This window comes from Salmo salar, chromosome 05 (assembly GCF_965601325.2).
Source record: "Salmo salar chromosome 05, fSalSal1, whole genome shotgun sequence".
NCBI lineage: Eukaryota > Metazoa > Chordata > Actinopteri > Salmoniformes > Salmonidae > Salmo > Salmo salar.
In genome coordinates this window covers 17,670,099-17,697,098 of record NC_138295.1, presented here as the reverse complement: position 1 = coordinate 17,697,098, position 27,000 = coordinate 17,670,099, and the positions used below count along the sequence as shown (strand labels likewise).

Below are 27,000 nucleotides of genomic sequence, written 5' to 3'. Positions count from 1 at the left end.
GGACCAACACTTTCCATGTTGCGTTTATATTTTTGTTCAGCATAGATTATAGAGATTTCTGAATAACCGTATTGTCATCTTTATATCGTCATTTTCTGTACGAGTGGAACAATGGCCATATCAATCACACTTGCCAAATGCCTTGAGAGACTGTGACAAGAGGATAAGACTGAATAACAGTCTGGAGAGACGGGAATGAAGTAAAGGAAGGTGAAACCACCCTCCATAATCATAGAGAAACACAGAGCCACTGCCAGTATCCCTCTGGGCTGGAGCAAAGGAACAAAACAAAAACAAAGAGAACTGTTTGCTGTCACGGAGATGGTGAACAGGACAGGAAGAAAAATAATGGATACATGTGTGTGTCGCAACACTGACCTCTGAAACCAGACAACACTGACCTCTGTTTATTTAACAATATAAACTCTATCCCTCTCCACCCAGTGCATATGATATATTGCATGTACAGTACTGTATAGTATACTGTGCATACATCCATCCAGACAGAAAATATTAATTATATTGTACTATTTACATGTGGTTGATCACAGCTGGAATGTCAGAAGTCATCGTGTTAGTAGCAGTATACATGGTAAATGAGACGAACAAACTGTCCGCGAGTGTCAATCTTCATAAACTGACGTAATGTGTTAATAGTGGAGTGACCATTCTCAGCTGAAGCTCATCAATAGACAGTTACAACAGTATATCATATAAATAATATCATATATGACCGTGAACCTAGCTAAACAAACCTCTTACCTAGATTCACTTACTCTGTTCCTCCATCAATGACATGACTATTTCATGATCATCACGTCACTGCTATGCTCATTAAATATTCTCTAGGGAGATGATGACGATGAGGTGGGCCTGAGTGTGGAGCTGCACAGTGGGGCCCCCTGCCCTGTCTCTGTTTCTCAGAGACGCTGCTGGGTGTCACAGCCCATGAACTCCAGGCGCAGGGCTATGTCGTTGACCCAGCCTCTGGGGTGGATCCGTATGAAGCGGGCGAATAGAGGAGGATCAAAGAGGTTCAGCATCTCCTCATCTGGCTCACTGTTCCCCAAGAAGATCTGGGATTAAGGAGGAGGCAGAGTCAAACAGAGCTGGCTCACATAAATCACAGTTCGTAAACTCAAAGTTAAACATGTTACAGCTTTGTCACTATTTGCACTCTACAACATCAGGTTTTGTTACATCTGCCTGGTAGCACTTTGCCTTTAATAATCTTAACTTCTCTGAGGTTTCAAATCACATGTGACCCTGCATGCTAAGGAAGGTGTGTGTGTACTGAAACGTAGCCTGTGATAAATCTGAAGATAATGAGTGATGTGTGTGATACCTTCTCTCTTTGCAATTCCTCATCAACCACGTTGGACCAGGAGTGACCTTCATCGCTAATGGTTACGGAGAACTCTGTCACCATCATTTGAGTCAGGATAGACCACGCCCCCTGAGTCACAACCCCTGTGATGCGTTTCATAACCAGGAAGTCCACCTGCAGCCACTCATGGGGGTTATTGGCCTGGAGGAGAGAGGGAGGTAGGGGGGGTGGGTTATAACAGGTGCAAAACATTAAGAGATACACTGTGCACAGCAGTGAGTCTAGGTCCAGATGCTGGTTTTGGCAGGAACAAGTATTAAAAACAAGATTTAAAACAGTTGAAACAAAGGACGGAGGAAAATGGAGACTGACACGGGGAAAAAAACAAATTTACAACACTTCTACCACAGCATGTGACCATTACAAACAATTGTATCTCTTGATTGATTCCTAGAGTGTCTTCTAGGGAAAGAACATCAAGCTCAAAAAAGGTTACTCTCGCATAGATATTGGTCACTGATTCTACATTATTTCTCCACCTATCCTTGACTATTCAGTTTCAGAGAACACTTGGCACAGTTGACCTCTATGTACCAATTACAAGTGTTGCTCACATACCAACCCTTAAAAAGAAACACCAATCTGATAAGTTGGAAAAACACCATTGTCCAGTGTTTTCAGAGGAAGGCAGTAAATGTGATTAGCTAAAGAAGGGGAGAGAGATAGAGAGACAATATTTTTTTTTATTTTACCTTTATTTAACTAGGCAAGTCAGTTAAGAACAAATTCTTATTTTCAATGATGGCCTAGGAACAGTGGGTTAACTGCCTTGTTCAGGGGCAGAAGGACAGATTTTTACCTTGTCAGCTCGGGGATCCGACCTCTAACCACTAGGTCCAACTCTCTAACCACTAGGCTACCTGCCGCCCCAACAATGGAGAAGGGCCACGAGAAAGAAAGAGGGAGAGACAGAACACCTACCTGGAGGTGACTGCATTCCCTCCCCAATATGCCCCCCTAGACACAACTATGACAAAACAACCTGCAACAAGCTGTTGCAGCTCCGTCGCATGCTGGGTCTGTACATAGTCAATGGTAGGCTTCGAGGGGACTCCTACGGTAGGTACGCCTACAACTCATCCCTTAGTTTATCACAGACCTCAACCCAGAGTCTCTCAAAGCATTCACAGTCAGCTCACTGACATCCCTATCAGATCACAGCAAAATCACACTCTACTTGAAGAGAGAAATACTCAATCATGAGGCATCAAAGCCGAGGAAACTGCATACTATTAAGAAACACTATAGAAGGAAGGAAAGTAGTGTAGAAACCTACCAAAAAACAATTGGCAGCAACAAATTCAATCCCTTTTTAGTTTGATGAAGAATGCAAAACCCAGAGAAAGGAATTAAGGAACCTATCCAACCAAAAACACAGAGACCCAGAAAACCTCAGCCTACGCCTTCACTATGATGAAACACTAAAACAATACAGAAATACCCTAAGAAATCAGCTCAATGTAATTGAAGAATCCATAGAATCGAACCATTTCTAGGAAAATTGGAACACACGAAGAGCTATCTATCCAAAATGGAGATGTATGGATAAAGCACATCTTTTCGGCTCCATAACAAAGAGCAAACAGAAAAAACATACAGTGGCAAGAAAAAGTATGTGAACCCTTTGGAATGACCTGTATTTCTGCATATATTAGTCATACAATTTGATCTCATCTTCATCTAAGTCACAACAATAGACAAACAGTGTGCTCAAACTAATAACACACAAATTATTGTATTTTTATTGTCTATATTGAATACATCACTTAAACATTCACAGTGTAGGTTGGAAAAAGTATGTTATGTGAACCCCTAGGCTAATGACTTGGAATCAGGAGTCAGCTAACCTGGAGTCCAATCAATGAGACGAGATTGGAGATGTTGGTTAGAGCTGCCTTGCCCTATAAAAAAACCTCACCAAATTTGAGTTTGCTATTCACAAGAAGCATTGCCTGATGTGAACCATGCCTCAAACAAAAGAGATCTCAGAAGACCTAAGATTAAGAATTGTTGACTTGCATAAAGCTAGAAAGGGTTACAAAAGTTTCTCTAAAAGCTGTCGCACGCTGTTGCTACTCTCCCTAGGAGTGGCCGTCCTGCAAAGATGACTGCAAGAGCACAGTGCAGAATGCTCAATGAGGTTAAGAAGAATCCTAGAGTGTCAGCTAAAGATTAACAGAAATTTCTGGAACATGCTAACATCTCTGTTGACGAGTCTACGATACATAAAACACTAAACAAGAATGGTGTTCATGGGAGGACACCACGGAAGAAGCAACTGTTGTCCAAAAAAAAGTTGGCAAAAGTGCACCTGGATGTTCCACAGCGGTATTGGCAAAATATTCTGTGGACAGAGGAAACTACAGTTTAGTTGTTTGGAAGGAACACACAACATTATGTGTGGAGAGAAAAAAAGGCACAGCACACCAACATCAAAACCTCAATCCCAATTGTAAAGTATGGTGGAGGGAGCATCATGGTTTGGGGCTGCTTTGCTGCCTCAGGGCCTGGACAGCTTGCTATCATCGACAGAAAAATGAATTCCCAAGTTTATCAAGACATTTTGCAGGAGAACGTAAGGCTATCTGTCCGCCAATTGAAGCTCAACAGAAGTTGGGTGATGCAACAGGACAACGACCCAAAAGACAGAAGTAAATCAACAAGAGAATGGCTTCAACGGAAGAAAATACGCCTTCTGGAGTGGCCCAGTCAGAGTCCTGACCTCAACCCAATTGAGATGCTGTGGCATGACCTCGAGAGCAGTTCACACCGGACATCCCAAGAATATTGCTGAACTGAAACAGTTTTGTAAAGAGGAATGGTCCAAAATTCCTCCTGACCGTTGTGCAGGTCTGATCCGCAACTACAGAAAATGTTTGGTTGAGGTTATTGCTGCCAAAGGAGGGTCAACCAGTTATTAATTCCAAGGGTTCACATACTTTTCCACCCTGCACTGTGAGTGTTTACACGGTGTGTTCAATAAACACATGAACAGGTTTAATTGTTTGTGTGTTATTAGTTTAAGCAGACCGTGTTTGCCTTTTGTTGTGACCTAGATGAAGATCAGATCAAATTTTATGACCAATTTATGCAGAAATCCAGGTATTTCCAGAAGGGTTCACATACTTTTTCTTGCCACTGTACATGATCAACTACAAATCTTAGAATCAGCTATTAAAGATGACCAGAACCCACTGGATTCTCCAAGTACATTGAATGAACTACAGGACAAAATACAAACCCTCCAACCCAAAAAGGCCTGTGGTGTTGATGGTATCCTAAATGAAATGATAAAACATACAGACCACGAATTTCAATTGTCTATATTTAAACTCTTTAACATCATCCTCAGCTCTGGCATCTTCTCCAATATTTGGAACCGAGGACTGATTACCCCAATCCACAAAAGTGGAGACAAATATGACCCCAGTAATTACAGTGGAATCTGCGTCAACAGCAATCTCTGAAAAATTGTCTGCTGCAGACTCCAACATTTCCTCAGTCAGTGTAAACAATGTCCTGAGAAAATGTCAAATTGTCTTCTTACCAAAATACCATATGACAGACCACGTATACACCTGCAAACCCTTATTGACAAGTATTCTCATGCTTTGTTGATTTCCAAAAAGCTTTTGACTCAACTTCACATGAGGGTCTGCTATACAAATTGATGTAAAGTGGTGTTGGGGCAAAAACATATGACGTAAAATCCATGTACACAAACAACAAGTGTGCATTTAAAATTGCCAATAAACACACAGATGTATTTCCAAAGGGCTGTGGGGTGAGACAGGGATGCAGCTTGTAAATACAACCAATATTTATCTGTTTATTTATCTTCCCATACTATAACTATTTGCACATTGCTAAAACATAGCATCAATGCCTTCCTCTTGCAGGAACTGCTGACACACTCCAGCCACATGAGGTCTAGCATTGTCTTGCATTAAGAGGAACCCAGGGCCAACCGCACCAGCATATGGTCTCACAAGGGGTCTGAGGATCTCATCTCGGTACCTAATGGCAGTCAGGCTACCTCTGGCGAGCACATGGAGGGCTGTGCGGCCCCCCAAAGAAATGCCACCCCACACCATGACTGACCCACCACCAAACCGGTCATGCTGGAGGATGTTGCAGGCAGCAGAACGTTCTCCACAGCGTCTCCAGACTCTGTCACGTGCTCAGTGTGAACCTGCTTTCATCTGTGAAGAGCACAGGGCGCCAGTGGCAAATTTGGCAATCTTGGTGTTCTCTGGCAAATGCCAAACGTCCTGCATGGTGTTGGGCTGTAAGCACAACCCCCACCTGTGATTGTCGGGCCCTCATACCACCCTCATGGAGTCTGTTTCTGACCGTTTGAGCAGACACATGCACATTTGTGGCCTGCTGGAGGTCATTTTGCAGGGCTCTGGCAGTGCTTCTCCTGCTCCTCCTTGCACAAAGGCGGAGGTAGCGGTCCTGCTGCTGGGTTGTTGCCCTCCTACGGCCTCCTCCACGTCTCCTGATGTACTGGCCTGTCTCCTGGTAGCGCCTCCATGCTCTGGACACTACGCTGACAGACACAGCAAACCTTCTTGCCACAGCTCGCATTGATGTGCCATCCTGGATGAGCTGCACTACCTGAGCCACTTGTGTGGGTTGTAGACTCCGTCACATGCTACCACTAGAGTGAAAGCACCGCCAGCATTCAAAAGTGACCAAAACATCAGCCAAGAAGCATAGGAACTGAGAAGTAGTCTGTGGTCCCCACCTGCAGAACCACTCCTTTATTGGGGGTGTCTTGCTAATTGCCTATAATTTCCACCTGTTGACTATTCCATTTGCACAACAGCATGTGAAATTTATTGTCAATCAGTGTTGCTTCCTAAGTGGACAGTTTGATTTCACAGAAGTGTGATTGACTTGGAGTTACATTGTGTTGTTAAGTTACATTGTGTTCCCTTTATTTTTTTGAGCAGTGTATAATACTTGAAATGTTTTTTAAACCTTTTTGAGTGCAATATTTACTGTTCAATTCTTCTCACTTGTGTTTATTTAACTTGCTTTAGCAATGTAAACACGTTTCCCAATAAAGCCCTTTTATATTGAATTGAATTGAGAGAGAGATAGAAAGACTTGACACATCATAGAAAAATATAAGTGCCAGTAACAGAGGGAGGGGATGGCAGGAAAGTGTGTGTGGTTTGACTTTGTGTATGTGTGTTGTGAGTGTGTACCTTGGGTCGCCATGCGTTGGCGCTACCGTCCTGGCGGAGGCGTGCGAGGGCGGGGCTCCAAGAGAGCCTCCAGGTCTGCAGGAAGGAGGAGGCTCTGAAGCTGCTGTCTGGGACCAACCTCCTCTGGAGACCCAGGGGGAAGGAGCAGCCTGACAAACACACAAACACACACACACACACACACACACACACACACACACACACACACACACACACACACAGAAAGATAAGATCCTAGATTGAAATTGCAGGCATCTTCTCATGTTTTCCTTCTTCCTTCTCTCAGGGATTCTATTCACCAGCACCTGAGATCTGACCGTCCCTGCACCTCCTCCCTTCCCCCGGTCACTGACCCCTGGCCCCTAACCACAGACTACCTGCTGATGTACCTCTCAACATACACCACCACTAAATGTAATCTCAGCTGTTACAAACTGTTACAAAAGGTGTTCCTAACTGCCACAGGGACTCACTGTTGAGGTCACAGCCCAGCAGCTCCATGCGAAGAGCAGGGTTCCTCTGGATGGTGACAGGCTGCAGTCTGATGTAGCGCCCCAGGATTGGGGGAAACAGATGGTTCTCCTTCACCTTTGAGCCATCCAGGTTACCGTTAAATATCTGAAATGAACAGAAGTCAACAGTAAGTACAAGAGGTGGCATTGTAGTATTTGTGATGTTCATGTTAAATTAGTTTGTGCCCCTTTAAGAGTGCTAACAGGAGGGAGAAACAGAACATACAATTTAAGAGTACAGGACAAAATGTAAATAAACAAGCCCAGGGTTCACATATTCCTCACACTGGATTCCCCTATTATTACTAAGCCATCAGAGTCAAAGCCCCATCTAAGCCGGGGGAGGGGTTCTACTTAAGCAATAATGCACGAGGTGGTGTGGTATATGGCCAATATACCACGGCTAAGGGCTGTTCTTACACATGACGCATCGCGGAGTGCCTGGACACAGCCCTTAGCTGTGGTATATTGGCCATATATCACAAACCCCCGAGGTGCCTTATTGCTGTTATAAACTGGTTATCAATGTAATTAGAGCAGTAAAAATACATGTTTTGTCATACACGTGGTATATGGACTGATATACGACGGCTGTCAGCCAATCAGCATTCAGGGCTCGATCCACCCAGTTTATAATAATCTATATGGAATTGTTTTAAGAAGGTCATACCAAGAATCGTTTAGCTATTTGATTTCGAATTTTAAGACCCCTTGAAGTAGCCCATACAAATGCATAGAATAACAGATTCACTACATTGAACAACAGATAGTCCCCCCCCACAAAATAAAAATTAAGTTTGTTCTGAAGTGTCTGTCCTAGATCTGAGAGATATAAGAAATATCAGGAAACTTTTTGGGGGAATATTTAATATATTTTTTGGCATTAAACAGTCTCCATATTTTTCCAATCTTTTAAAAAAACTGGTACCTGGGGACCTTCAGACGAGTCTTGTGAGGCCTGTGGGCGTCCTAGAGCAGAACAACCAACATGTACAGGTTCGGGAGAGTCTCACCTTTCCACAGAGGGGCATCACCTTTGCACACATATTAGTGTGTAGCCCGAACGGTTCGGACGCTACAGACAGAAGTTGGCAGATCGACTGTACCAACATCAGACGAGTGGAGGTCGGAGAAGAAAAACGGAGAATATCGTCGTGTTCGTGATAGTCTCCTCTTTCCATAGAGGGGGCATAATAGTTTGCAGGCCAAACCGTTTGGATGCTACAGATGATTTTGTGAGAAGACCTATTTCTCTCGTGGTCTGACAAACACCGCTCTGCCACCTTTCACCGCAGATGCGGAAGTGCTACATTTTTTAAAATGTATTATATATTTTTTTTATTTCACCTTTATTTAACCGGGTAGGCCAGTTGAGAACAAGTTCTCATTTACAACTGCGACCTGGCCAAGATAAAGCAAAGCAGTGCGACACAAACAACAACACAGAGTTACACATGGAATAACAAACGTACAGTCAATAACACAATAGAAAAGTCTATATACAGTGTGTGCAAATGAAGTACGATTAGGGAGGTAAGGCAATAAATAGGCCATAGTGGCGAAATAATTACAATTTAGCAAATGAACACTGGAGTGATATATGTGCAGAAGATGAATGTGCAGGTAGAGATACTGGGGTGCAAAGGAGCAAAAAAATGTAAAATAACAATATGGGGATGAGGTAGTTGGGTGGGCTATTTACAGATGGGCTATGTACACGTGCAATGATCTGTAAGCTGCTCTGACAGCTGATGCTTAAAGTTAGTGAGGGAGATATGAGTCTCCAGCTTCAGTGATTTTTGCAGTTCGTTCCAGTCATTGGCAGCAGAGAACTGGAAGGAAAGGCGGCCAAAGTAGGAATTGGCTTTGGGGGTGACCAGTGAAATATACCTGCTGGAGCGAGTGCTACGAGTGGGTGCTGCTATGGTGACCAGTGAGCTGAGATAAGGCGGGGCTTTACCTAGCAAAGACTTATAGATGACCTGGAGCCAGTGGGTTTGGCGACGAGCATGAAGTGAGGGCCAGCCAACGAGAGCATACAGGTCGCAGTGGTGGGTAGTATATGGGGCTTAGGTGACAAAATGGATGGCACTGTGATAGACTGCATCCAATTTGCTGAGTATAGTGTTGGAGGCTATTTTGTAAATGACATCGCCGAAGTCAAGGATCGGTAGGATAGTCAGTTTTACTAGGGTATGTTTGGCAGCATGAGTGAAGGAGGCGTTTTTTTGCGAAATAGGAAGCTGATTCTAGATTTAATTTTGGATTGGAGATGCATAATGTGAGTCTGGAAGGAGAGTTTGCAGTCTAACCAGACACTGAGGATAGGAAACTCTGTCACCACCGATAAATCCACTATAATTGAGAATTTCAATAAGCATTTTTCTATGGCTGCCCATGCTTTCCACCTGGCTACCCCTACCCCAGTCAACAGCACTGCACCCCCCACAGCAACTAGCCCAAGCCTTCCCCATTTCTCCTTCTACAAAATACAGTCAGCTGATGTTCTGAAAGAGCTGCAAAATCTGGACCCCTACAAATCAGCCGGGCTAGACAATCTGGACCCTTTCTTTCTAAAATGATCTGCCGAAATTGTTGCAACCCCTATTACTCGCCTGTTCAACCTCTCTCTTTGTATTATGCTAATTGGATATTTTCGCGGGGGCAGACATCAACCTTAGGGGGCTAAGAACAGCTACACCACAGTATTGCATAGAATTACTCTACCTTGCATAGAATTACTCAGAAATATTTTAGGCATGGATGACATTTACAGTAACAAAAGGATACATGCACCTGATCTCACTACCTGATCTCACTACCTGCTCTCACTGATTGCTCTCACTGACTGCTCTCACTGACTGCTCTCACTGACTGCTCTCACTACCTGCTCTCACTACCTGCTCTCACTGACTGCTGGTTTGTATGGTACACAATTAAGCTCATGCTTTGTGGGTACAGTACTAGCCAGTAGGTACTGGTACAGATGGTTAAGGTACATGTAAGATACTGACATAGGATGGCGTGGTACTGTTCCCCCTGTAGTTAGTCCAGGTCTCCTGGTCTAGGCTGTAGGAGAGGGTGAAGTGCACGATAAAGTAGTCCTTCAGGCCCAGAGAGGCTCTGGCACCCTGGGTCTGAATCCCATGGAGCAGAGTGGGTCTCTGGAGGTCCACCTACATAGGAGACAACAGGAGACCAGAGTTGGGGCCAGGTCCATTTCAATTCAGTCAATTCAGGAAGTGAACTGAGGAAAACATAAATCTACTGAATCGAAATGGAATGGACCCCAACCATGCAAAAGACAGGGGCAGCTAAACCAGATGGCCTTTCAATCTACAAGGATCTTTCATAGAAGAACAAGAAGTTTAGTGTTGAACCTGGATCCATGATTTCTGATTCGTGCCCATCCAGGCGTTGACAGAACCAGATAGCTCCAGCCTCGCCAGCCTGGCCTCCCAGTTACCTGGCAACACACATATGCATTCAATCCCACTGGCTAACTGTATGCAGGCCTGACACAGAGTAGAGTATACTTTGTTTTCATAAACAGTATGTCACTGATTCATCATGGTAACATTTCTCCATTCTAGAGGCTTACTTATGCGTATACTGTGTATGAGCCTACTTCCTGACTTCAAATAAATTGATAATAATAATTTATTGGATTTTTATAACGCTTTTCAAGTGTTCAAAGTGCTTTTACATAGCAAGGGGCAACTCACCTCTTCCACCACCAATGTGAAGCAACCTTTTTTCTGTCAAAACGCTTGCCACACATCAGCTATCATGATGGAGAGGTGCGTAGTAACATTCTTGTGTTAACATTCTTGCATTGCTGAAACTTGCTTACCTATGTGGTCTGATGCCGTGATCTGGGAATCGTCTATTCTTCCCGACCTCAACCCCAGAGGCTGGATGCATCCTGCCAGGTAATCTCAGAAAATTACATTATAGTATTTGTATTGTCCGCATTTCACAAAAAGCAACCAACAATGTCATTCTAAGACATTCCAAATAACATATTTCACACTTCTGTCTCAGTCTACTGAGTAAAGCTGTTGTGAGGTAACTATGTGTGGTACCTACATGGGTTGTGAGGTGTGGTACCTACATGGGTTGTGAGGTGTGGTACCTACATGGGTTGTGAGGTGTGGTACCTACATGGGTTGTGAAGTGTGGTACCTACATGGGTTGTGAAGTGTGGTACCTACATTGGTTGGGAGGTGTGGTACCTACATGGGTTGTGAGGTGTGGTACCTACATGGGTTGTGAAGTGTGGTACCTACATGGGTTGGGAGGGTGTGGTACCTACATGGGTTGTGAGGTGTGGTACCTACATGGGTTGTGAGGTGTGGTACCTACATGGGTTGGGAGGTGTGGTACCTACATGAGTTGTGAGGTGTGGTACCTACATGGGTTGTGAGGTATGGTACCTACATGAGTTGTGAGGTGTGGTACCTACATGGGTTGTGAGGTATGGTACCTACATGAGTTGTGAGGTGTGGTACCTACATGGGTTGTGAGGTGTGGTACCTACATGGGTTGTGAGGTGTGGTACCTACATCGGTTGTGAGGTGTGGTACCTACATGGGTTGTGAGGTGTGGTACCTACATGGGTTGGGAGGTGTGGTACCTACATGGGTTGTGAGGTGTGGTACCTACATGGGTTGTGAGGTGTGGTACCTACATGGGTTGTGAGGTGTGGTACCTACATGGGTTGTGAGGTGTGGTACCTACATGAGTTGTGAGGTGTGGTACCTACATGAGTTGTGAGGTGTGGTACCTACATGGGTTGGGAGGTGTGGTACCTATATGGGTTGTGAGGTGTGGTACCTACATGGGTTGTGAGGTGTGGTACCTACATGGGTTGGGAGGTGTGGTACCTATATGGGTTGTGAGGTGTGGTACCTACATGGGTTGTGAGGTGTGGTACCTACATGGGTTGGGAGGTGTGGTACCTACATGGGTTGTGAGGTGTGGTACCTATATGGGTTGTGAGGTGTGGTACCTACATGGGTTGTGAGGTGTGGTAGGCTACTTACGTGGGTTGTAGACCAGTAGTTTAGCCCTCATGCCGGCTTGCTGGTGCTCTCCTACTGTACACTCCACCATCCAGGTCCCCACCGTGGCCGGCCTCATCTCCACTGTGCCAAACACACCTGCAGAGGGGGACAGAGACCAAGGTGGGACAGGTGATTCATTCATTATGATTGACTATTATTTTATTGTATGGGCATGTGTATGTGTGTGTGTACAGTATGTGTGTGTGTGCATTTGCGTGGTTGTGTGTGTGTGGGGTAACTGTGGTTGTGTATGTGTTTGCATGTGTGTGTGTTTTTTAGTGTGTGTATTTACCAGGATAGAGTTTGTACACCCCCATGCGATGCTCCTGCTCCTTGTGAATGCTGAAGGGCAGACCGTGGAAGTGGGCGGCGTGATACTCCCCGTTGCCCCCGACATTCAGCAGGTGCCACCTGACTTGCTGGTGCTGGGCAACCATCAGACCAGGAAGTGTCTCTGCCACGTAGCCGTTTATCGCTACGGTAACAAGGAAAGATTTTCCAGAGAAATGAATCTCAAACAATCGATCAGATATGAGTATGAACCTAAACAAACAGAGAAATTCACTAGGAATCTATTTTAATGTATTTATTATGAAACTAGTATTGATATTAGGAGGGAGTCTGAGTAACTCTACCTGCAAACTTGTTGCTGAGCTGAAACCAGGGGTCATCTCTCCGGGCCTGGCAGGGCGGGGTGCAGTACTGACGGATGTTCTCCTCCAGGTACCAGCTCTTGGTCTCGTCGAAGGTGTGGAAGAGGAGGGCGTACTCCTGTAGGTTGGGCTGTAGGTTCAGTTGGGGGTGGAGGGTGCCTGGTTTACAGATTACTAAGGGACCAATCAGACCGGAGTGGAGGTCCTTCACCTGTTGAGGGGTGAGAACAGAACACAAAGCCACACAGTCAAATACACACGCCAGAACAACAAAGTGCATGCAGGGAAAAGCATGTCAAAACATTGATAAGCTGAAAATAAAATACACTTATGAGGCCTAACTATGAGCTAGTTTTTTAATATACAGGTAGAGGAAATGTTGACAGTTTCACCTGCCTTATTCTGTGTAGAGTAGTAGGCCCCGGCCTTACAGTCAAACTCTGCAGCGGTGGGCCCCTGCTTCCTGGTGATCCTCCAGGTGTAGACCCTGACCTCCCCAGGCTGGACCGCCTCCCCAGGGACCCCCGCCTCCCCAGCCCTGGAGGACCCCCACTGGGTCTGGGTCCATCCATCACCCTGGGTCTTATCATACACTCCATGGAGGTGCAGGGAGTACGGCCTGGACGCCATGTTCTTGAAGGTCACCTGTCGAGATCAAGATCAAGATCAGCATTGAGACAAAAAAACAGGTCAAGATTAAGATCAAGTGAATGTTTAACAGCATTATATACAGAATCTGATATCTGAGAATATGCCATGAAAATAAAATTGCAGTGAATTCAGGGGGTAATGCAACCTGGATTCAAACCATGGTTCCTGAAACTGTCCAACACCTTAGCCATAACACCAAGAACTCCGAAACACCTTGACGAGGTTACTAGTAGTTGAGCTAAGGCCACCAAAATATGAATTGATTTGAAACATCAGTGAATTAATAAGATGATCATTGATCTCCACGCACGGTAAGGAGGTCGTTGATCTCAGCTTTAATGATAGGACCCATGAGTCCCAGATGTTCCTGCAGCTCTCCTCTGGTGATGGGGATCTGGAAGTCTCTGTCACTGTAGGCCCTGAACACCACCTTCTTATATTCCGTCAGGAACTTCCTCATTCCCCTACGCCTCTCTCTGGGGAGGGAACAGTTGGGAGTTGATGAGCTGATCAAAAGCCTGATAAAAGACAGCTTGCCATTGATCAATAACCTGATAAAAGACAGCTTGCCATTGATCAATAACCTGATAAAAGACAGCTTGCCGTTGATCAATAGCCTGATAAAAGACAGCTTGCCATTGATCAATAACCTGATAAAAGACAGCTTGCCGTTGATCAATAACCTGATAAAAGACAGCTTGCCGTTGATCAATAGCCTGATAAAAGACAGCTTGCCGTTGATCAATAACCTGATAAAAGACAGCTTGCCGTTGATCAATAACCTGATAAAAGACAGCTTGCCGTTGATCAATAGCCTGATAAAAGACAGCTTGCCGTTGATCAATAGCCTGATAAAAGACAGCTTGCCATTGATCAATAACCTGATAAAAGACAGCTTGCCGTTGATCAATAACCTGATAAAAGACAGCTTGCCGTTGATCAATAGCCTGATAAAAGACAGCTTGCCGTTGATCAATAACCTGATAAAAGACAGCTTGCCGTTGATCAATAACCTGATAAAAGACAGCTTGCCGTTGATCAATAGCCTGATAAAAGACAGCTTGCCGTTGATCAATAGCCTGATAAAAGACAGCTTGCCGTTGATCAATAACCTGATAAAAGACAGCTTGCCGTTGATCAATAGCCTGATAAAAGACAGCTTGCCGTTGATCAATAACCCGATAAAAGACAGCTTGCCGTTGATCAATAGCCTAATAAAAGACAGCTTGCCGTTGATCAATAACCTGATAAAAGACAGCTTGCCGTTGATCAATAGCCTAATAAAAGACAGCTTGTCGTTGGAACGTTGGTAAATAAAGTATTGCATCGGAGCTACTAGAGAGCAGCTTTTCCTTGTCTTTTAGATTGAGCTGATCAATCAGAAACAGGATTTCTTTAATTAACAGATAGGGTCAGACACAGACTCGGCCTAGTTCTAGACTAAGAGGCATATTCAATTGAGATTCTCCATTGAAAGTGCTGCTCAAAGACTAAACATAAGTGTTCCAGATACTTACAAAAACCAAACACTACCTTGTTTTTATGAGCTGATGTGGTTTCCTGATCCCATAGTCCCATGTGATCTCCTGTGCAGCGATGTAGTAGCTGCGGTAATGTCCATCTGTGGTCCTCAGGTCCAGGTTGTTCTCTGTCCCCATGTAGGGTGTCCCAGTGTCCTTCTCACTATAGTCATCATACTCCAGAGACACTGCGTTCCTGGGAGCCGTCTCGTTGTCATTGGAGACATTGGAGAAGTCTAACAAATCCAGTAGAGGTGTGTCCGGATCTGTGTGAGTGTTGTTGTTTAGGGGATGCACCTCCCCAGCTTTCTGCTCCTCCCTCTGCTGCTGCACCTTCAGCTGATCCGGGAGCGCTTTCAAAGTGTTTTTCAGGGGGTCTAGATCCCTCCATCCATCTAACTCCAAGATTAGAGGGTCCTTATCTGCGTGATATGTGCTTAGAGGATGTGAATCTCGATCCAACTCCCCCTTTTGTCCCTGCTCCTCCTGCTGATCCAACACCTCCACCTTCTGCTCCTCTCTCTGCTCCTGCTCCAGCGCCTCCCCATATACCCGACCCTTCCACTCCTTCAGCACCTCCTCCTCACAGTTCTCCGCTAGCTTGTTGCTCTCTCCACCCTCCAAACTGGCCTGGCGTCTCTGTCTTCCGTTCCCCCCCTGCTCCCTGCCCAGACCTCCCTCCTCTACCTCCTCCCCATCCTCTCCTCCTTCTACCCTGGCCTGGCGTGTTTGTCTCTTCCCCCCCTGCTCCCCACCCAGGCCCCCTCCCTCCTGGGTCTCTGAAGCCATCCACTCTCCGTCCTTTTCCAGTTGCTTCAGAACGTCTGTGGGGATCCCTCCCTGGGAGAGCAGGTTGCCCTCCTCGTCAGCAGACGACACCGTCACATACCTGACCTCACAGATTGACCTCTGGTCCCCTGCCTTAAATGTGACATTGTTATCAGGCCCGTGGTCCCCAGATTCTCCGATGGCGACTTCGTTATCTGTGTCATTTCCTGTTTTCGGTGTTGTTGTGTTCTGGTTTAAGCTGGGTTGCTTCCTGCAGACTCTGACGGCTACGGTCCTGTTCTGTAGCCGGGGGCGGAGGGATCTGGGTTTGAAGAACTGGTCTACGTAATCAGGCAGGACGTCCTCCAGGCCGTACTCTAGGTCCTCGTTGTCCACAAGCAGTTCAATGTTACAAGACAGGACGGAGTAGCGGGCGCTCATCCCACGGCTTTTCAGGCTACTGTCGAAAGCACTGATCTCCCACTCACCTGAGGATGAAATAAACATCAGCTCACAGCACTTCAGAAAAGAATCTCTCAGGTCAGGGTCAGGTTTTAGTAGGGCGCACCGTAGTGAAACCTGTGTTCTTAATGGAGCTGTAGCACCTCTCTGTTTCTACATTTTTCTTCCATTTTATGCCTACTGAACACAACTGCAGCAGCATCAAAAACAGCAATGGCTGACAAACAAACATTGTCATTTGACCTTACCAATTAGCTCGGTCTCCATGGTAACAGTTTCCCCGGACATTGGGAAGAGTGTGAGAACGGACTCATACACGTTGTCCCTCATGAAGGGGTTTCCTGTGAAGTAGACGGACAGGAAGTCGCTCTGTGTCCCCACGTTGGCCAGGTGCCAGAAGGTCACGTCATCCTTACACAGCTGGATCATCTGCCCATTGAACATTATCCCGTTCACATCTGTAAACAAAAATGAGATCAAGATCCAGTTCAAAATCTAAAACATAGGAAGGGGTGACAGAGCAGACATGAAGGAGGTGTCACCACCTTCATCAAGAAATAAGGGAAGTTAGCCTACAAGATAACCAGGCAGGAAAACCCCACTTACTGTAGATGACATTGGAGTTGTAGAAGTCAGGGTCTGTAGGGTTGACCATGGAGGGGTCTCTGCTGTACTTCTGAATGTTGTCATTGATGTTCCAACTCTTGTTTTCATCAAACACAGCGAACATCAACTGCTTCACTTTATCTGGGCCCACCTGCAAATTGGACATCTTAGGTTAGGATAACCGCAACATCTCACATACTCTCACACTGCTACAAACAGCAACATCCAAGTTATCAGTGTATGACTTGAGCAAGCTGCAGGAGAGATAATGCATTGATATGTCATATTGGGACAGTTTCCCGGACACATCTCTATTTGCCATTGAACGTTATTCTTATTCCAAGACTTAATCTGTGTCCGAAAAAACAACCCGTGTGTCATTATGGACATATGAAGTGGCGAGTCTCACCAGCCGCCCCCTGGTGTCCATGGAGTCCTTCTTGCAGATGAGGAGTGGTCCTACGAGGCCAGTGGCCAGGTCTCTCTCAGGGTTGATGGTACTCTGGTACAGACGGGTCAGACACTGGGGGTCTCTCTCCAGGGGCCCGTCCTCTGCTGTTAGTTTCCACACGTACCCATATGTCCCGTTGGGGGGTACAGCCAGGGAGCGAAGGTCCTTTTCACCCTCTACACACACACACATAGACACCACGGGGGGAACAGGAATGACTAAGAGACTAAGAGATTTTATTAGTGTAATAGAATGACTATTAGACTAATAAAATTACTATAAAATCACTTTTTATGAGATTCTCCAGACCCCAACATATAAACACACCACATATGATGACTATATTCCACCAAGGACTTAGTTATGATTCTAAACCTAAATGCATAGGCAGTAATATTATCTTATCATAATGCCACCTTTTTGTTTATCTTACCATTCCCTGTTTTACGCAGTGGAGAAATCGTGGTGAGGCCGTTTGGATACATGTTGAAAGGACGACTTGCTAGGTTCTTGAACACTATCTGAAGAAACAATGAGAATGATCTTTACTTTCTTTACTATCTATTCAGATACATCTTTTTTGTTTACATGCTTTTTGTTTGTTTGTTTGTTTTGTTGATTGTGGTACACACACCTGGAAGTGTTCGTCAACCTGTCCTCTGAGCAGTGGTCCTAGCAGTCTTTTAACAGGTGATTTCCTCTTGGTGAAGGTCTGGTCAGTGTATTCTACATACACCACCTTCTTATACTCATGACCCAGCTGATGAGGCCCCCTGGGGAAGTATTCCGATAACAGTTGACTGGAACACAGAGACAATGGAGGGAGGGAAGTATCAGCATCGTTAGTATCATGAACTCTGAGCAATGCTATCTCTCCCTTCCTGTCCTAGTCTTTTTCGGTCCTCCCTCCCATCTGAACTCTTACTATACACAGTCTCTCTGACCCTCTCCCTTTCCTCGGTCCTCCCTCCCATCTGAACTCTTACTATATATACACAGTCTCTCTGACCCTCTCCCTTTCCTCGGTCCTCCCTCCCATCTGAACTCTTACTATATATACACAGTCTCTCTGACCCTCTCCTTTCCTCGGTCCTCCCTCCCATCTGAACTCTTACTATATATACACAGTCTCTCTGACCCTCTCCTTTCCTCGGTCCTCCCTCCAATCTGAACTCTTACTATACACAGTCTCTCTGACCCTCTCCCTTTCTCGGTCCTCCCTCCCTCCCTCCCTCCCTCCCTCCCTCCCTCCCTCCCTCCCTCCCTCCCTCCCTCCCTCCCTCCCTCCCTCCCTCCCTCCCTCCCTCCCTCCCTCCCTCCCTCCCTCCCTCCCTCCCTCCCTCTCTCTTACTTTCCATTTCCTTTTCACTCCCATTCTCCCACCTTTACCACCTATTCCTTCACCTACTCCTTCTTTCCTCTCTGTATCGCTCTCCCTCTCTCTTTCTCCCCCTCTCCCTCACTGAGGTGGGGTTTCCTACCTGTCTCCCTCACTGAGGTGAGGTTCTGTACCTGTCTGCCTCACTGAGGTGGGGTTTCCTACCTGTCTCCCTCACTGAGGTGAGGTTCTGTACCTGTCTGCCTCACTGAGGTGGGGTTTCCTACCTGTCTCCCTCACTGAGGTGAGGTTTTGTACCTGTCTGCCTCACTGAGGTGGGGTTTCCTACCTGTCTCCCTCACTGAGGTGGGGTTTTGTACCTGTCTCCCTCACTGAGGTGGGGTTTTGTACCTGTCTCCCTCACTGAGGTGGGGTTTCCTACCTGTCTCCCTCACTGAGGTGGGATTTTGTACATGTCTCCCTCACAGAGGTGGGGTTTCCTACCTGTCTCCCTCACTGAGGTGGGGTTTTCTACCTGTCTCCCTGGCTGAGGTGGGGTTTCCTACCTGTCTCCCTCACTGAGGTGGGGTTTCCTACCTGTCTCCCTGGCTGAGGTGGATTTTCCTACCTGTCTCCCTGGCTGAGGTGGGGTTTCCTACCTGTCTCCCTGGCTGAGGTGGGGTTTCCTACCTGTCTCCCTGGCTGAGGTGGGGTTTCTACCTGTCTCCCTGGCTGAGGTGGGGTTTCCTACCTGTCTCCCTGGCTGAGGTGGGGTTTCTTACCTGTCTCCCTGACTGAGGTGGGGTTTCTTACCTGTCTCCCTGGCTGAGGTGGGGTTTGCTACCTGTCTCCCTGGCTGAGGTGGGGTTTCCTACCTGTCTCCCTGGCTGAGGTGGGGTTTCCTACCTGTCTCCCTGGCTGAGGTGGGGTTTCTTACCTGTCTCCCTGGCTGAGGTGGGGTTTCTTACCTGTCTCCCTGGCTGAGGTGGGGTTTCCTACCTGTCTCCCTGGCTGAGGTGGGGTTTGCTACCTGTCTCCCTGGCTGAGGTGGGGTTTCCTACCTGTCTCCCTGGCTGAGGTGGGGTTTCTTACCTGTCTCCCTGGCTGAGGTGGGGTTTCTTACCTGTCTCCCTGGCTGAGGTGGGGTTTGCTACCTGTCTCCCTGGCTGAGGTGGGGTTTCCTACCTGTCTCCCTGGCTGAGGTGGGGTTTCTTACCTGTCTCCCTGGCTGAGGTGGGGTTTCTTACCTGTCTCCCTGGCTGAGGTGGGGTTTCTTACCTGTCTCCCTGGCTGAGGTGGGGTTTCTTACCTGTCTCCCTGGCTGAGGTGGGGTTTGCTACCTGTCTCCCTGGCTGAGGTGGGGTTTCCTACCTGTCTCCCTGGCTGAGGTGGGGTTTCCTACCTGTCTCCCTGGCTGAGGTGGGGTTTCCTACCTGTCTCCCTGGCTGAGGTGGGGTTTGCTACCTGTCTCCCTGGCTGAGGTGGGGTTTCCTACCTGTCTCCCTGGCTGAGGTGGGGTTTCTTACCTGTCTCCCTGGCTGAGGTGGGGTTTGCTACCTGTCTCCCTGGCTGAGGTGGGGTTTCCTACCTGTCTCCCTGGCTGAGGTGGGGTTTCCTACCTGTCTCCCTGGCTGAGGTGGGGTTTGCTACCTGTCTCCCTGGCTGAGGTGGGGTTTGCTACCTGTCTCCCTGGCTGAGGTGGGGTTTGCTACCTGTCTCCCTGGCTGAGGTGGGGTTTGCTACCTGTCTCCCTGGCTGAGGTGGGGTTTCTTACCTGTCTCCCTGGCTGAGGTGGGGTTTCTTACCTGTCTCCCTGGCTGAGGTGGGGTTTGCTACCTGTCTCCCTGGCTGAGGTGGGGTTTCCTACCTGTCTCCCTGGCTGAGGTGGGGTTTCCTACCTGTCTCCCTGGCTGAGGTGGGGTGCGTAATCCCAGATGATCTCCTCAGCAGCAATGTAATGGACCCAGATTTTGTTCTTCCTCCCTCGGGAGCGCCCCACAGCCTGACCTTTCCCAGGCTTAAACACAAAGGTCTCAAACATGTCATCTCCATATTCATAGTCCTCCTCATTCTCAGACTGCTGGACCTGACGCACGTCAGGACCAGGCACCGTCACAGGCTCTGGGCAGTCCTCCACCTTAAAGACAGCACTCATACCCGCTGGAACAAAAACATACAGAGACACCTTATAGCAACTCACAAGACACCTTATAGATGCAATAGGAACACCTTATAGCACATTCTCAACCCCATAATAATTCATGCTACTCTGGCTCAAATGTACAAATGTACTCTGTTACCTCACACAGGAGTGCCAACTCAAATTGGGAACTTTGAAATTGATCAAAACTTTATTTCACAACTTTGAGAGAACATACTCTTACCGTGGCGGTGTGCTTGGATCTGACAGCTGATGAGGAACTTCCCCTGAGTACTGGGCTTCATCTCCGCTGTGGTGAAGGTCATAGGGGTCATCTCCACAGTAACCTTACGGTGGGCCATCACCTGGAATGACAAGGGTAGAGTTAGGCTCAGACTGAAATGCTGCTGAACTGGTTACACATTCTCACAAACAACTTATTTTTTATTTAACTAGGCAAGTCAGTTAAGAACAAATTCTTATTTACAATGACGGCCAACAGGGGAACAGTGGGTTAACTGCCTTGTTCAGGGGCAGAACTACAGATTTTTACCTTGTCAGCTCGGGGATTCAAACTAGCAACCTTTCAGTTACTAGCCCAATGTTCTAACCACTAGGCTACCTGCCGCCCCTATCTGCCGACTTATAACAACTGAACTGGCAAAATGATCGAAAGGAAAATCTCGGTTGATTGTCACATATGACCATTAGTTATGATTTGTTGACAACTTTAAGTAAACCCTGATTTGAACTTGAATTATCTGATGTACCTGTAGACTGTGATCCTGGAACTGTATGGAGTGGATCTCTGGAGCCGTCTCCATTCCAATGAGATGCCAGAACACATGATCTCGTCCCTGGCACATCGTCAGACCTACACACATACCAAACAACCAACCCACACAAAAACATATGTTTGAGTCTTCTACTACAGCATACTTGACAACAGGACTCTGAACTGTTGACTCTATACAGTAACATGCTAAACCAGCTCCTGACCTGGTAAAGTTGAGTTGACGTATCCATTGATAGTGTGATACTGTTTTCTCACACTGGCCTTCTTAAATCTTTCCCGGAAACTCCCCACCTCTCCGTACCAGCTCTTACTCTCATCAAAAACAGCAAAGAGCAGAATAAACTCTCTGCTTTTCCGAACTCCATTATCTGTAAATGCAGCTAGGAGAACCCAAGGGAAGCAGAGAATACAGGTAACACATTAGTCGATTTCTCTGAATATCACAGGGTACATTTGGTGAATTTACGCATTTAGTGAATTGAGGCATTTGGTGAAATTACTCATGTGGTGAAATTACTCATGTGGTGAAATTACTCATGTGGTGAAATTACTTGTTTGGTCCAATTACTCATTTGTTTAATAATCAGGCGATGTGGCAGTCTGGGTATTAAGATTCATCATGTGCAGTAAACTATTGACAATCCCTACTTAGTAAGGTGATTCAGACCTCCTTCTATACACAAAACCTTTCCATTAGGTAGGACATGATCACTTTATGACTGAGAGCAGAGCACATTATAAGTCCCAGTCAGCTATGAGTCCAGCAGCCACATTCATTTCCTCCTTTACCAGGCAAATATATGTCACAGTGGGTCTGACTGTACTGTAAGGGGAGTGTCATACGTAGAGAGAAAGTTGTGGAGGGTGTGTGGGAGTAACATAGCAGGAATAAAGTTGTGGAGTATCTGACTGTAAGGTGAGTGGGAGTAACATAGCAGGAATAAAGTTGTGGAGTATCTGACTGTAAGGTGAGTGGGAGTAACATAGCAGGAATAAAGTTGTGGAGTATCTGACTGTGTGTGGGAGTAACATAGCAGGAATAAAGTTGTGGAGTATCTGACTGTAAGGTGAGTGGGAGTAACATAGCAGGAATAAAGTTGTGGAGTATCTGACTGTAAGGTGTGTGGGAGTAACATAGCAGGAATAAAGTTGTGGAGTATCTGACTGTAAGGTGAGTGGGAGTAACATAGCAGGAATAAAGTTGTGGAGTATCTGACTGTAAGGTGTGTGGGAGTAACATAGCAGGAATAAAGTTGTGGAGTATCTGACTGTAAGGTGAGTGGGAGTAACATAGCAGGAATAAAGTTGTGGAGTATCTGACTGTAAGGTGAGTGGGAGTAACATAGCAGGAATAAAGTTGTGGAGTATCTGACTGTAAGGTGTGTGGGAGTAACATAGCAGGAATAAAGTTGTGGAGTATCTGACTGTAAGGTGAGTGGGAGTAACATAGCAGGAATAAAGTTGTGGAGTATCTGACTGTAAGGTGTGTGGGAGTAACATAGCAGGAATAAAGTTGTGGAGTATCTGACTGTAAGGTGAGTGGGAGTAACATAGCAGGAATAAAGTTGTGGAGTATCTGACTGTAAGGTGAGTGGGAGTAACATAGCAGGAATAAAGTTGTGGAGTATCTGACTGTAAGGTGTGTGGGAGTAACATAGCAGGAATAAAGTTGTGGAGTATCTGACTGTAAGGTGAGTGGGAGTAACATAGCAGGAATAAAGTTGTGGAGTATCTGACTGTAAGGTGAGTGGGAGTAACATAGCAGCAATAACGTTGTATCTCTAACTTGATTTGCAGATGAGCAGAGCCCCGATGAGCCCAGAGTTGAAGTCCTGTACAGTGTCCACCTGGGAGGAGTAGGAGTAGGTGAGGCATTCTGGGTCTCCCAAGGTCGGACCGTCTTTAGGGTTGATGTCCCAGACGTACTTGTAGTATCCTCCTGGAGCAATAGCATCATCCTCCTTCTCCTGGCTTGACGTGGCGTCATCGTATCCGGCCCCTAAAGAGAAAGAGATATATTGCTAGGAATATACGCATGTACACACAGAGACTGACATAGCAGATACACACACACACACACACACACACACACACACACACACACACACACACACACACACACACACACACACACACACACACACACACACACACACACACACACACACACACACACACACACACACACACACACACACACACACACACTTGTTCACGTAATTCAAGACAGTAAATAGTGGGTAAGCCCTTTATTGGATTCAGTCTACTTTATAACACCAGTGCTAGGATGTGACAGTGGCTTACAGTTTACGGTAAGTTAGTAGGTAGACATGCAGATTTAGTGTTTACGGTAAGTTGGTAAGTTAGTTGGTAGACATAAACACATTACCCTCAGACTGTTTCCAGTAGTAAGTTAGTAGGTAGACATAAAGACATTACCCTCAGACTGTTTCCAGTAGTAAGTTAGTAGGTAGACATAAAGACATTACCCTCAGACTGTTTCCAGTAGTAAGTTAGTAGGTAGACATAAAGACATTACCCTCAGACTGTTTCCAGTAGCTGACCCCCACAGGGCTGATACTGTAGGGCTGGGACGCCAGGTTCTTAAAGTGCACCACCACCCTGTCACTGGCCTGGGCATGGATCACCGGACCCTGGATACCTGCAACACAAAACACTCTGTTTAGCTCTCTCTCTGTGTGAGTGTGTGAGCGTGTGTGTGGTAGCGTATAATTCCAAAGATATACTTAAAGTAATTAATAATGAATGAATAAAGTTAGTACACATACCTGCCCATGTTGGTGTAGGCTTGGGGACTGAATATGTGGAATCAGTGAATTCTCTATAAACAGCTTTTATGTATTTCTGAGGGGGATCCTTGGTCCTCCTCCTGCAAATTCATAATCAACATGGATATTTAAAAAAAGGCTTATAAATCAATGATTAAAACATGAAAACAAATAAAATAGGCTACATGGTGATATACATTTGAAACTTTTAGTTGAATAGAAAAGCCTACAACAAAATTGACGCAAAAAAATGTAAAAAATAATAATTTGGATAGATATTAGGTAATGACTTGAGAGAACTTCACCTTTGTTCTGATGCGGGGTCAGCGCTGCCCCAGTAGAGATAGTCCCAACCGATCTCAACCGCGGCGATATAGAACTCTCTCGTGGTAGGTACGGCCAGGGTCTCCTCCACCCCGCTGAGGACGCAGAGGAGTGATATCAACAGCGTTCTCATCGCAAGGCACGCGCACCTGTCTGACTGAACGTCAATTCACTGGTGGTCGAGAAGTCAGATCCTCTGACCGGACCGTAGCAGGCAACTTACTACCGTTATTTTCCGTTAGGGGGGATATTTAAAGGGAAAGTTCCAAACCAGAGAGATGGTCACAGGTAGAGAAAGACAGTGTGTATAAATGTGAAGGAGGAGTGAGAGAGATAAAGGGAGAGAGAGTGTGTGTATGTGTGGGATCTGTACAGTGGCGACCAGTCATTCAGGGCAGGTGGGGCAGAGCCCCACATTTTTTGCAAAAATTAAAAATAATAAAACTTTTTTTTTGCATGTTATTTTGGCATTAATACGTGTCACATATCAGTTTGCAAACAATGTAATACATATATATATATTAATATATATATACACTGCTCAAAAAAATAAAGGGAACACTTAAACAACACAATGTAACTCCAAGTCAATCACACTTCTGTGAAATCAAACTGTCCACTTAGGAAGCAACACTGATTGACAATAAATTTCACATGCTGTTGTGCAAATGGAATAGACAACAGGTGGAAATTATAGGCAATTAGCAAGACACCCCCAATAAAGGAGTAGTTCTGCAGGTGGTGACCACAGACCACTTCTCAGTTCCTATGCTTCCTGGCTGATGTTTTGGTCACTTTTGAATGCTGGCGGTGCTTTCACTCTAGTGGTAGCATGAGACGGAGTCTACAACCCACACAAGTGGCTCAGGTAGTGCAGCTCATCCAGGATGGCACATCAATGCGAGCTGTGGCAAGAAGGTTTGCTGTGTCTGTCAGCGTAGTGTCCAGAGCATGGAGGCTCTACCAGGAGACAGGCCAGTACATCAGGAGACGTGGAGGAGGCCGTAGGAGGGCAACAACCCAGCAGCAGGACCACTACCTCCGCCTTTGTGCAAGGAGGAGCAGGAGAAGCACTGCCAGAGCCCTGCAAAATGACCTCCAGCAGGCCACAAATGTGCATGTGTCTGCTCAAACGGTCAGAAACAGACTCCATGAGGGTGGTATGAGGGCCCGACGTCCACAGGTGGGGGTTGTGCTTACAGCCCAACACCGTGCAGGACGTTTGGCATTTGCCAGAGAACACCAAGATTGGCAAATTCGCCACTGGCACCCTGTGCTCTTCACAGATGAAAGCAGGTTCACACTGAGCACATGTGACAGACGTGACAGAGTCTGGAGACGCCGTGGAGAATGTTCTGCTGCCTGCAACATCCTCCAGCATGACCGGTTTGGCGGTGGGTCAGTCATGGTGTGGGGTGGCATTTCTTTGGGGGGCCGCACAGCCCTCCATGTGCTCGCCAGAGGTAGCCTGACTGCCATTAGGTACCGAGATGAGATCCTCAGACCCCTTGTGAGACCATATGCTGGTGCGGTTGGCCCTGGGTTCCTCCTAATGCAAGACAATGCTAGACCTCATGTGGCTGGAGTGTGTCAGCAGTTCCTGCAAGAGGAAGGCATTGATGTTATGGACTGGCCCGCCCGTTCCCCAGACCTGAATCCAATTGAGCACATCTGGGACATCATGTCTCGCTCCATCCACCAACGCCACGTTGCACCACAGACTGTCCAGGAGTTGGCGGATGCTTTAGTCTAGGTCTGGGAGGAGATCCCTCAGGAGACCATCCGCCACCTCATCAGGAGCATGCCCAGGCGTGGTAGGGAGGTCATACAGGCACGTGGAGGCCACACACACTACTGAGCCTCATTTTGACTTGTTTTAAGGACATTACATCAAAGTTGGATCAGCCTGTAGTGTGGTTTTCCACTTTAATTTTGAGTGTGACTCCAAATCCAGACCTCCATGGGTTGATAAATTGGATTCCATTGATTATTTTTGTGTGATTTTGTTGTCAGCACATTCAACTATGTAAAGAAAAAAGTATTTAATAAGATTATTTCTTTCATAAAGATCTAGGATGTGTTGCTTAAGTGTTCCCTTTATTTTTTTGAGCAGTATATATATATCATTGAGTTAATAAAGCCGAAAACAAACATAGTCTCTTTTTTGTTTTCTTGAGTAAGGCAGCTCCAAAATGCAGGTGTTTCAGCCTAGCTCAGTGCTTTCTCTGGTGGTGGGGCAAGCCAGCAGAAAATATGGAGCATTGCGCCGTGATTGGCTCAGTGTTCTGTCAGTCATGGGGACACTACGTCACCGCCAAGTCTAAGGGTAGATCTATAAAAT

General features: G+C 46.3%; 1 protein-coding gene across 1 annotated transcript; it reads right to left on the bottom strand.

Moving 5' to 3' along the window:
- Positions 1-392: 392 nt before the first annotated feature.
- LOC106604360 (coagulation factor V) lies at positions 393-24,957 on the bottom strand. The gene is made up of 26 exons (XM_045717952.2): positions 24,641-24,957; positions 24,336-24,436; positions 24,086-24,208; positions 23,333-23,545; positions 21,750-21,926; positions 21,521-21,624; positions 20,995-21,115; positions 20,509-20,770; positions 17,927-18,092; positions 17,726-17,813; positions 17,251-17,468; positions 16,842-16,992; positions 16,484-16,693; positions 15,019-16,261; positions 13,796-13,961; positions 13,231-13,479; positions 12,817-13,045; positions 12,474-12,656; positions 12,161-12,277; positions 10,969-11,040; positions 10,496-10,581; positions 10,130-10,291; positions 7,077-7,221; positions 6,604-6,752; positions 1,346-1,528; positions 393-1,076 (listed from the first exon to the last, which is right to left on the bottom strand). Exons 1-26 carry the CDS (start codon positions 24,790-24,792, stop codon positions 921-923), a joined length of 5,226 nt encoding a protein of 1,741 aa, XP_045573908.1. The 5' UTR covers positions 24,793-24,957; the 3' UTR covers positions 393-920.
- Between the last annotated feature and the right edge of the window lie 2,043 nt (positions 24,958-27,000).

Excerpts from the sequence above, each read along its gene's own strand:
- LOC106604360 (XM_045717952.2), bottom strand. The coding sequence starts at position 24,792 with ATGAGAACGCTGTTGATATCACTCCTCTGCGTCCTCAGCGGGGTGGAG. Across the intron at positions 16,993-17,250 it reads TGGACACCAGGGGGCGGCTG|GTGGGCCCAGATAAAGTGAA; the intron begins GTGAGACTCGCC and ends TCCAATTTGCAG. Across the intron at positions 16,262-16,483 it reads CATGGAGACCGAGCTAATTG|GTGAGTGGGAGATCAGTGCT; the intron begins GTAAGGTCAAAT and ends TTTCATCCTCAG.